This window comes from Brienomyrus brachyistius, chromosome 8 (genome assembly GCF_023856365.1).
Source record: "Brienomyrus brachyistius isolate T26 chromosome 8, BBRACH_0.4, whole genome shotgun sequence".
Classification (NCBI taxonomy): Eukaryota; Metazoa; Chordata; class Actinopteri; order Osteoglossiformes; family Mormyridae; genus Brienomyrus; species Brienomyrus brachyistius.
This window is the reverse complement of record NC_064540.1, coordinates 7,080,078-7,091,846: the sequence shown is the minus strand read 5'-3', so window position 1 is coordinate 7,091,846 and position 11,769 is coordinate 7,080,078. Positions and strand designations below refer to the sequence as shown.

The 11,769-nt window shown below is 40.7% G+C and overlaps 2 protein-coding genes across 2 annotated transcripts in view; one reads left to right on the top strand and one right to left on the bottom strand.

Annotated features, from left to right (window-relative positions):
• Positions 1-919: 919 nt before the first annotated feature.
• nol8 (nucleolar protein 8) lies at positions 920-10,926 on the bottom strand. The gene is made up of 16 exons (XM_049023117.1): positions 10,456-10,926; positions 10,308-10,370; positions 10,143-10,221; positions 9,350-9,500; positions 8,962-9,030; positions 6,745-8,448; positions 6,458-6,649; positions 6,154-6,282; positions 5,610-5,700; positions 5,178-5,316; positions 3,547-3,630; positions 3,135-3,406; positions 2,728-2,878; positions 2,574-2,635; positions 2,351-2,433; positions 920-2,205 (listed from the first exon to the last, which is right to left on the bottom strand). Exons 1-16 carry the CDS (start codon positions 10,592-10,594, stop codon positions 2,146-2,148), a joined length of 3,468 nt encoding a protein of 1,155 aa, XP_048879074.1. The 5' UTR covers positions 10,595-10,926; the 3' UTR covers positions 920-2,145.
• A 294-nt stretch (positions 10,927-11,220) lies between these two features.
• The window catches only part of LOC125747153 (centromere protein P), a 70,585-nt gene continuing 70,036 nt past the window's right edge, over positions 11,221-11,769 (top strand). Inside the window, exon 1 of the mRNA XM_049021999.1 lies at positions 11,221-11,357. The gene's annotated coding sequence lies outside the window, so the exon portion shown is untranslated. The remainder of the gene's footprint in view (positions 11,358-11,769) is intronic.

The window sequence follows — 11,769 nt, the reverse complement described above, 5'->3', positions numbered from 1 at the left end:
CCAAATAATACATGTTCCCAATTTTGTGAAAGCTTAAAAATGGCGATCTGCCCGATTTAATTGTAACATAGTCGCCGTTTCTGATACAGAGCTAAAACTCGTTTATGCAAACTAGTGCGAGGGCAAGTAGAATCGGGGACCTTGACTAAATGCCTTTTAGCCAGCTTATTCTTCATGAACTTACTTGCTGACACAGCGTTTACATTTCCTTACTGGGCTGCACCATTCATGTACTCGCCCGAAGCGCTTGGGGGCAACCAGCTATTCGTGCGTGCAAAAGTTCCCAGCACCGCTAGAGGGCGCTATGAAACGCTGCCAGCGTTAAACAGAGGCACAAACCGCGACCTCCCGGAAACCGCAGGAAGCACATTGTGTGCTGGACGTGTTATTAAAAAATAGTACAGAGCACCGAAATAACAACACAATTGAATACTTGGTTCTAAAAAGGAAACAATAAAATGAAAACATACTATATCTAAAGCTTGAAAATTTTCAATATATTGAAAATGTATGCACCTTTCTATAGAAAAAAAATTATAGAACATGAAATGCATTCTTGAGGATTGACTTGCAGGTGGTTGGGAAGACAGAGCACCACAGAGGAGCAGCAGGTCTGCGTCAGCTGACACAACTGCAATAAAGAATCAACACCTTGTCGATTTAAAATAGCTATTTGGAGATAAGGTGTGCAGCCACGTAGATAGGGGGCTGTGAATTTAACCACGACATTTGCATGTTTTCATGCGTTTTGCCTGCATTCCACGTGCACATGAATGAGTGTTCTCTAGTGGTGTCTTACCTAGTAAGTAATCAAGCCGTTACTACAACAGGGGACAGCGACGCATCGACCGCGTGCACAGGGGGCAATTAATTACTCCCCCCCCCCCCCCCCCATTATAACTTCACAGATTATTTAAAGTACTTAAAGTAGCTTTTATTGTAAATCAGACTGGAGACCAATGTAGTACAGAACAATATTTAGAAAATTATTACAGCTTTGGCATCTATAAATGTTCAAGTGTGTGAATGGGCCCAGCTGTTGGAAAATACAACAGTTGCCCTTCCTTGGACCACTTTTGGTAGGTACTTCCAACCGTCCGTGCTGAACCACACAAAAGATTAATGAACAGATGTTAATTTATCATAAATCTGTGGTATTCAGGCAGCTATACCATTTAGTACAGCACTATGGCTACATATTGACAAAATATACAGACACTCAGATGCTATTGAAACAAATATCCACATGATTTTGCCTGGGTGTGAAACATCCCCTTTTATGCTCTAATAAGCTAATCATTTTTGCCGAGTTGTCATGTGATCTGGGCTTTTAAATTTAGGATTGTGCCCGTCAGCCTGAAGCATCTGGATTAGGGGCGGAGCTTAATCCTGCAAAAAACGAGTACAACACATCGTGCTTTATCACTACTGATTTAAAAGCTGGAGCAGCTATCAAAGAAAACCTGTTATATGTTGTGCATGATAGAGATACTAATCAGTCAACATGAGACAAATCGTGTGAAAGGTTAGATGGTTGATAAAGATCGGGGTCTTTGTACTTGGTACGAAACGTCGCAAAGTGCTCCCGATACCTGTCTAAACATTTATGCATGTCTATGAATTTATATACATCATAAAGATTAAAAAAGCCTTTATGCTATTGGGGAATACACGGTCATTTTCCTTCGAAAGACAAACTATACCCAGAATGCTGAAATGCCAAGATAATTCTGAACAAGGCTTAAAACCAGATCTGTTTGAAACCAATTTTCAGCGAACGCCTTATTCTCGGTAAATTCTGTTTACATTTGGAAAATAAATGGATAATCTAAAATAATAATAATAATAATAATAATAAAGTAAAATAAGTTTTGGTGATCATGTTGGTATACATAAAGTTTTACCAGACCCTGGTGGTGGAAGATAACGCCAGGCAAATATCTAAATCAGGTCAGGGTTAGTTAGAAGAGGAATACCATAGACAGATTATCTGCCTTTTATTTGTGACAAAGCTAGCAACTGTATCCATTAATCCAAACTGAATATTTAGCCAGTCGTGAAACCTATTTTACAGACGGCGTCACTATAGTGACAATCTGAGTGCGTCCTGTCGGCAGGACAAGCCAGTCCAGTTGTGTCTTCATATTAGCTCTTCCATGAAGTCTTCGCCCTTCGTTTTGCATTCTTGTGCTTCTTCCTGTACTCCTATATACACATTTTAAAAAAAGTTAGTCATTAAGAAAGACTTCATGACTTGACAATTCATTTAATATTATAAAATATTCACAATCAGAGCAACTTGGAGAAACTAATTTTAAATGACACAGCCGACTTGTACGGAGACAGTTACCTCAATCAACAAGGAACGAGTCTCCTCCCATGTCTCCCTCTGGTCTTCTAGTTTTCCCATTCGGCAAAACATCTTGGGTCCTTCTGAGCAGCCAATCCAAAGCAGGTGGGTGGAGAGAATGAGTGTGTCACACACAGGAAGTTCCGCCCCCCTTGAACACTGGTCATGCCCCCACATTTCTTGACGGACGCACAGCACGCTAAGAATTGTGGGATACACATACCTTTCAACCTTTCATCATCTTCAAAGAAAAAGAAAAATGTTTTCTTCGGTTGTACTGGTCCCCTGAAATAAGCAAAAAAATAAAATAAAAAAAAGTTTAACTGGTTCTCCCCATGTCACTGTAAAAGCTGGTAGGCAAGGGAAAATTGGTTTACTCATTGGAACTGGCTGGCTGAGGCTGATTTTCATACTCCTCCTCCTGCTCCTTCTCCTCCTCCTCTTCCTCCTCAGAGCTGCTGTCTTGAAAACGGGGATCGGCTTGCCACGCCACCTTTGCTCCCTTCAGCAGCTCCACCTTGTAGTCATCTGAAAGGACAGAAAGGGGGGAGATTTGGGGAGGAGCACAATCAAGATTTGCACAAGCAAAAACAATTCTCAGTGCCCACGATCTAACTTTTTTTTAAGTTAAAATGCACCATCAGACATGCTTATGCAAAAATCATTTTAATCTGACTGTTTTTTCATAAAACCTGCTCAGGTTGACTCTCTGCAAGAGCCTCTCCTTGATCGCGATCCAGGGGCCATTCTAACACAAGGCCCTGATCTTTCCCAACAATCGAACCTTTCACAGTGGTGTCCTCCACCGGGTCGTCGCCGAAGAATGAGAATCTGAAGCCCGACGATTCGCTTTCAGTTGTTGCATTTCCAGCCCTATTATCCAGCTCTTTCGTCGTCTCCTCGTCCTTTTTATCCCACGCTACAGGATCTTTCCCATCAGCAATGTCTGTGGGTCCGAACACCTCCTTCAGGTCCATCGCTACGTTGTAGAAGATGTCCTTGGACACTTCGGGGAGTTTCTCCGCCGCCTCGCGTTTCTTACGCCTTGCGGCTTTGCTGTGGTACGAAAACAAACAGGGAGACATTTATGTTACAAAGCTGTTCTCCGATCGACGTGGGATTCCTGCCGCCTTTGCACTACGGTCCCGCATGGACGGCATGAGGCGAGCTCAATGCACGCCAACACGCAGCGGTACCTTTCTTTCTTGGGTTCCTCAGGTTTTGTTTCGAAAGCTGCATGTTCTTCTTTAGTGGGATCATAGTGTAAGGCTGACACATCTCTGAAGAGACAGAAGGCAGAACGTTAAAATGATCAGCAAAGAAAATGCTGTAGATCACGTGCACCGTCAAACAGCAAATCCTGACAGGCCCCAGGAGCCTAAAGGCGCCATGTAATGAAAATAGGACTGACTTAGACATAGTGAAAATAAGGAGAGTTCAATACAAGGAACTGACACGCTGTGAATCTCAAATATTATTGTACTATTTGAAATCTGAATCCTGCATATGTAAAAGGAGGAGGTAAAATGGGCTGATTCAAAAACCGTAGACCGTTATGCAAGCCTTAACTACACCCCCAAACTTAACGTACACCAGCCCACTTTCAAGCCCAATGGACCTGCAAGGGTGTGTGCTCAGTTTTCCACAAACTGGCGAAGAAAAACACATAAATACTGACAGCCACTAATGAAAGGTTATTTATTACTAGTATGATAAGAAGGAAAATCCTGATCAAGGGTTTCCTAAAAGCTTACTCGCATGGTTCCAGCTGTGTAAGTTGCCCTTGCAATAAACATTATGAATCTGGGATACTGACATTGACGAGACTTTCGCTTCGCTAAGCAAATACCTATTCAATATAGAAGTAAAAATAAAACAATTAAAAGCAGAAGTCCAGATTCGTCGCAAACGATACATTTACCAGCTGCCCGGCTTGCTGTTTGGAGTCCTTGGCAAAAAATTGCATGATGAATCTAGCATCGAAAAATCATTTGTTGACTGAGATGCAAAATAATTTCCATGTTCTTGTTACAATGCTAATAAAGTTGTGACTATACCAATGTTTGTCTATAGGCTGAAGTGGGAGTATTACCGTTACGTGTGGCAAAGCAGAAAGAGTACAAAATAACGGTAAAAAGTACAGAATAGTAAATGCATGAACTGGTAACATAGATGTTTATTATGGGGATGCACATAACTGGTACGCAGGTACGCATTCACTGGTGCATCCTAACCTTCACACGGCTACTGTGCACTTCATTCTTTTTATACGCCTTTGCGCTGTTACTACAAAAAATTGCCGCACATATCGCTTTATACGGCAAATGCATACTTTATTATTTATTTTCATTCTACTATGTACTGTACATTACTGCATGCGATACAGTGATACACGACTGGCAGGGCAGTAGGTTTGTTCACATAGCTTCGCCACGAACACGAGTAGTGCGTTGCACTATAACGTTATAGGGCACAGGAATTTTTCAGCTGTTACAATCTAATGGGACCACCATCACATACGTGGTCCGTCGACTGAAATGTTGTAATGCAGTACATGACTGTAGAGATGCTGGTTCTGTATGAGCCATTTCAGTGCCTCACTGTCAGCCAATCAAAAAAGAGCTAATCAACATATTAATGAGCCCACCAAATAAGGGAAAACATCTCGTTTCTTTCTTGGGCCAAATTTGGGTTGTAAATGGGCCTGTAAAACCACTTCTGTACATTTTCCATCCAAACCAAGTTCACATACATTCTATGTAGACCGCACAGAACATTTCAAAACACTGAAAAATACATTCTATGGCACATTTAAGGTAATCCTTACCTAAATGTTTTGCTCTTTACACTTTCTTTGCTTGCCTCAGAAGCCTGCAGGCCGACATGCAGAACGCTTTCCAAGATATTTAGATTCTTCTTTTTTTCCTCTTCCAGCTCTACCTCAAGACCACTGCAAGACTTAGGATCTGTATTGAAAATAAGAAAGAATAAAAAGTTTAACAGAAAACATGAAACATAAAAACATGATTGTCTTCTGTGCCTGAGGTATTAGAAGAGATTTCCGCAATGAAACTGAACAACATGATCTAACCAAATGGCTGAAAAAGAATACGAAAAATGTTTTTTTTTTTTTTTAAATCATATTTTCCCCACAGAATTCAGAACTGATTATTTTTTAGGAAAATAAAGAAGCTGGTAGACAGCTATATATTTTATTTGGAAAATCAAGTCTCAACATTAGTATCATGTGCAGCCTGACCTGCAGTACTGGCCTCCTCATCACTTTCCAGAAATCTGGAATCCATGCGAAATCTCTCATCAGTCCCGAATCTGGACTGCAGCTTCATTAGCTACATGGTGGAAAAATCGGTAACATAAGTTTCTTCCCCCAGAAACCACACACACCGACAATTTAGATTTCTTTAGCATAGGGTGAGCAATCTTAACCAGAAAGGGCTGGTGCGTGTGCGGGTTTTCGTTGCAACTCCCTAATTAGATTACTAATTGGAGGACCGATTAGCTATAAAGTCCTCACACCTGAGTTTGGACAGCTGACCTAAAGGTTGCCCCAAAAGCCTACATACACACCAATCCTTTGCATATAAGATTGGCCACCCCTGCTTTAGCAGATGTTTTTATTTACAGCAATCTGCATTTCTGAGACAGCAGCACCAGACAGTAACTGCGGGTAAATGACCCAACACCGAAATCACTCTGCCAACTCTGGGATTGGAACATGTGAGATTCCAGTTACAGATACAGCATCCTAATCCACCGAGTCACAGACCACCAAGCATTCTCACCTTCTGTCCAGCCTTGCCCTCAAACTGGGGCTTGATGTGAAACCTCTGATCATCATCTTCTTCTTCTTCTTCATCATCCTCATCCTCACTGCTGAGAAACAGTTTGCTGCCTCCCTGTTTCTGAAATTCCTATATAGGAATATATTAAACCGTTCAGCAGATAAAAATGAAACCAATGAAATTAGTGAGATCTTTTTTCATTCAGACACCTGACAATTAACACCAAATCTTTACAGTGGTAACCATCATTCACTGACAATAAAAACACAGAATTATATTAACTTAAATAGCTTACAAAACATACCTTGACGGTGAAATCTTTGCTGGACTGTCTGAGTTTGCCTGGTTCCACTTCGCTAGCACTGTCTTCGGACAACTCAGAGCTGTCCTCAAACAAGGTCTTGCTTGGGTTTTCAGTGGCAACTTGTACCTCCTCTTCGCTTTCGTCATCGGAGTAAAACACGACGTGTTTGCCTTGACTGGTCCCAGGTTTGTCCTTAGGAAAGAAGAGAGATGCTTGAATGAGCCCATTTTCCTGGCTCATTTCATTATGCCAAACTTGTAGCACTTGGCTGAATCCGCAAAACTTACCAATTTGGACAGAGCACTCTGGATGAGCTTCTTCTGTTGCTCGGCCTCCTTCTGTTTCTGCTCCAGGGCCGCAAGACGTTTCTGGTTGTCCTCCTGCTGCTTCTCAGATGTCCGTGCGATCCCTGGACACTGAGGAGTCTTATTATGGGGTTCCGTCTTCTCAGAATAAGACTGAGGCATTTTTGGAAGCACAACATCCTTAATCTGACCACGGTTCCCTTTGGAATCCCCGCTTGCTGAATACTGGGTATCCGACAAACTGGGTTGAGATCCGCAGCTGGGTGCATCATTGGATTTTACTTTTATTTTAGGTTGCCGTTTGGACTTTTTGGGTGATCGTTCGGCTTCTTCATCCTCTGAGCTGCTGGCCTCCTCTGATTCTCCATTCTCTCTCTTCGCTGCCATGTCGCCGTTAATTGACAAGGGCTTTGAATTCACCGCTTTGTCTTTTGGTTGATTTGTTGGGGTTTCTGTGTCGTCGCTTTGCTTTTCTGACAGTACTGAATCTGAGGAGGAACCCAGTGTTGGCTTCGATTCAGATTCTGTCATCATGAAGTCCTCCTGCTTTTTTCTTCTCACGTTAAAGTCCGGTTGAGCCCCATTCATTAGCCCACAGAGGGACTTTGTTCCCACGAAGGCTGGAAGGCTCAGAGATGAGGTTTTCCTCTTCTTTTTCATTCTATCACACATCTCATCACTACTGTCATCTGCCAAAATAGCCGCCAAAATAGCATCGGGTGTGTTGCCAGACTTTGCTGCTGATGGCTTTGTTTTGTGTGGCAATACCGCTGCTGAAGACTGACTAGGTTCCTTGTGTGAAGTAGGCCTTTGGCAGTCCTCTTCAGAACTGGCTGAAGGCCCTTTTGCCAGGTTCTCCAAATCCGCTAGAGAAAGCTCAAGCCGGTAACAGTTGGCCATCATAGCCTCATAATCTGAATCTTCATTCCCACTGGTATCCTCTTCATCCGAGCTTGATTTTCCACTCTGACTAAAATCCCCCGTAATAAGTTTAGAACTGGCCTTTCTCTTTCCTCTAGTTGCTTTAGTCTCACTATTCTTCTCCAGCTTGGTATTTGCACTATTTATAGTTTCAGTAATTACTTTTTGCTTGCCAGAACTTCTGCAGTTGGACAGAATTTCATCAGTATCTGCCGAATCATAGTCCCGCTCGTCGTCTAACTCTTCAGAAATTTTGGATCCCTGGACCCGAAGGATATTTGGAGTCAGAACAAAATCGTCACCAACCACTTCCAGGTCAACTTCATTTCCCAGATTCATTTCCAAACTGCGTGCATCTTCTGATTCAACCAACATTTTAATTTCTTCCTCTGAATCAACATCACTGTCCCACAAGTGAGAACATTCATGCTTTTTGGGTGCCGAAGAACCATGATTTTCAGAAACGTCTTGCAATAGTTGAACTTTACCAGCGCCATTCGGCAACCTTCTCTGCTTTTCTTCCTTTGGTTGACTGTCACGCACGGCTCCCAAATACGACTCCATCAAAATTCTGCTCACTGAATTCTTCCTGATCTTCGCAGGGAGAGATTTCTGGGGTGGGAATTCACCTCTTCTTTTCTTGCTAATTTCATTGTCAGCGTCTAGTATTTCCCAAGTTAGATTTGACACAGGAGTCTCATTGGTCATTTCGGTTTCCAGCCTCTTGATGTTGTGGCAGTGCTTTGAAGGATCATATTTAAAAACGTGCTCCAGTTAAAGTACAACACACACAGGAAGCCTGCCTCCACACACAGTACCCCACAGCAGTCACAGGGCACTCCTGTGACTCCAGGCAAACATGTCAGCTCAAAATGCACAATTTTCTATAAAAAATTGCCTTTCTAAAGGCTAGCATTTGCCTCCAGCAAATATCTGTGTTTTCTTACGACACCAAAGCAGCTGCTAAAGTTAAATTTGGCTAGCCAAATCACAATTAATTTATTTGCATTTATCTGTAATGAACTAGACCTAACCCATCGCTTTTGGTAGCGTTCTGTGCGTAACAGTCTCACTTACCAAATAAACTGTATGACACTAAGTGTAAAGCTACAACATCATGATAACATACAGCAATAAAAACTCATTAGAACTATATAAAATGATACAGAGGGAAGCCAAAAATACAAAATAATATCACCTTAACATTGCCATTACGCAAGACCTAAATAATTACCATTTATTGTTTATAGTGTAGGGCAAGTAAACATGAAAGGATATTTTTTTCTTGACTTGATTTTTGAGATGAAGCACTGGGAGAACTCGCCCAAATTTACTTACAACCCAGTCCTGTGCAGGAAAACAAAATGAAAACAGCCATTAAACCATAACAGGGATGAACTACCTAAAAAAACTATTAAATATATGTGCATTTGGTCTGTTTCACTAGAAACCGATTTACTGAATGCTTCCCTAATGCTGGATGTGAAACTCAAGAAGACTCATCTCACACACTGCCAACTAGCAGAAGCCTCCATAACTACTAGTATCTACTTGTTACCACTAACTTTACTAACTTAGTGCTAATGTAGCAGCAGCAATATTAGTTCTAGCTGAAGCATATTAAAGGTGAAGAATGTAGGAAAGAGGGGGAAAAAACACAAAAAACCTTATGGCCTGGAACCTCAGTTCCTGGAACTGCTGACTTCATGTGGAAGTTCTCTACGCCCGCCTTCTTAAACGAGTCCATCAGTGTCTCTTTTGGATCCACTTTAGAAGTCTGAGTCTTCGCAGCTGCTTGCTGACGTTCCAAGGCCAGTCTATGAAAAGGTTTGATTTTTGTAGGAACTCTTAAAGAATTCTCTAAGCACTAATAAATAAACTCTACTTCAACCAGCAGATGCATTTTCTAACTTGCATCCATCCATTACATCCATCCATAAGTATTTACTTTCCATAACTACTTATGCAGAAAATAATGAGGCAGGGGAAGATCCTAGATGGGATTCCAGTCCATTGCAAGGCAAACTCACACACTATGGGCAATTTAGAGATACCAACTTAACTAACTGCATGCTTCTAAACTCTGAGAGGAAACCCACAAACACGATGTCTAACATTTGACAAAAAAGATTTCAAAGAGTTGGGTAAGGCATTTAACTCTTCTCTGCCCCAGGAGCAAATCAGTAGCTGCAGCATAAGACACAATAACATATGGTTATCGGTTACTATCCATTTTGAGAACAATACTGTTGTGTTGTCTCCACTAAGGTTTTGATTAGGCATGGTTGCTTGAATGAATGCTGGCCTCCCTTGTTTTGAAAGATTTTTTGGAGGAGTAACAGTACTGAAAATAATATATTGATCTTCAAATCTTAAATCTTAAATACTGTAGATTGTGGCAATTTCATTACTATTGTTCATTTCGTTTCTTCAATATCCATACCTTTTTTTAAACATACCTGTGTAAAAAACTCTCCTTTGCCACTTCGATCTGCAGTGTTTCACCCTTCCATCTGGACTTATTTAATACTGTCATGCCTAAAAACAATATAAACTCAATTGACAAAAACAAATCAAATGCATTCCTTAACATAAAATATTATCTAAAATCCGCGATGACATACATTTTTTTAGACTTGCATCGGAAATGTTTATGTTGATATAACCAAACGTCTTCAGTGGGACACCTAGGGAAAAACGTAAGAATTAGTAAACAACAAGGTTTAGTGCAAAGGGTCTGTAACAATGCTGATAGCAGTCTGTCAGTCTTACCTGTTAAATCTTCCCTTGTTACGATTTCAACATCTGACACCTCACCAAATTTCCCAAATCTGTCTTTAATGTCCTTCTGAGAAATGGTGTGGCTAAGACCACCAATATATAAACGCTTTACATCTTTCGCCTCCTGCATTTTAAACTATTAAACCTATTTTTATTTAATTCCTAAATATCAGCATTAAATGACAACACGAACTCTTCGGAAACAGTCGTCGACGTTCGATTTAATAATCCACAAGTCCCCGCAAGTTTTATTGCAATGCGTGAATCTATATCTGAACGAAACAATCACTACAAATGACAAAGGCGAATAAAAAAAAAAAGATTTCACATAATCCAAATCAACTATTTATAAATGCCTACAACATTACAATTACCCCGCAAAATGAAGCGGACAGACACATGGGTCTACAACGCTGTGTACATCGTGCTTTCAAAATACAATCCCACCAGAACTCCTTTACAGAATAATGGGTCCGCTTTGAAGGTTCCGTCAATCTATTCTTATTATTAAAAAAATGCTTATTTACTAAAAGGCGTGAACAAAGCAAACATATAATAAAATAAATTGAATAGATGTGTATTCAAATAAATTATTTGTTTTCGATATTAGTTAATTCAAGGTAGGAATATTTTACAAGTTAACTACAGCAAAATTATGTAAGATCGATGTATTATTTCTCTCATTATTTCTCTCATTCATTACTTTACGAATTAAATTTGTATATTTCAGAAAATTTTATAATTACAATTGCATATATTTATTCATTCTTTCGATGTAATCGGAAGAGTAAAGTAGTAAAAAGTACCCCCAAGCTACCCCCCTGTTTTGGCGAAGTTGGTAAAGTCCATTCTGGGCGCGCAGTTCCGCTGGTCTTCAAAATAAGCTGAAAGCGGTAAGTCTCCAGTGTTTACGTTTGTTGGCTTTTAGTTGTTTTGCCTCTGACTTGCATGTTGATTGATAATTGTCGTAAACAAGCATGGCATATTTCTACTGTCGATTAGTGAAAACCGTATATGCAGGTTTAGTCGACAAATTGACAGAAGTTTGAGCTGTGAACGGGATCGGGAAAGTGTCAGCCCTCCCCTGACACTGCAGCCTTTGTAAACGTCCACGAATGTACATTTTGCTAAGCGAGTGTCACGAATAAATATGGACAGGGTTGTAGAGTAGTTTTTAAATAACTGGAAATGGCTTTCCAGTTTGTACCAAGCAAACTGAAGTGGATGAAATCGTCTGTTCTGGGTCTAAAAAAATACCGACGACCTTTAGTTAAGGTTTTATTCGAGTTACACTGGATATTGCTA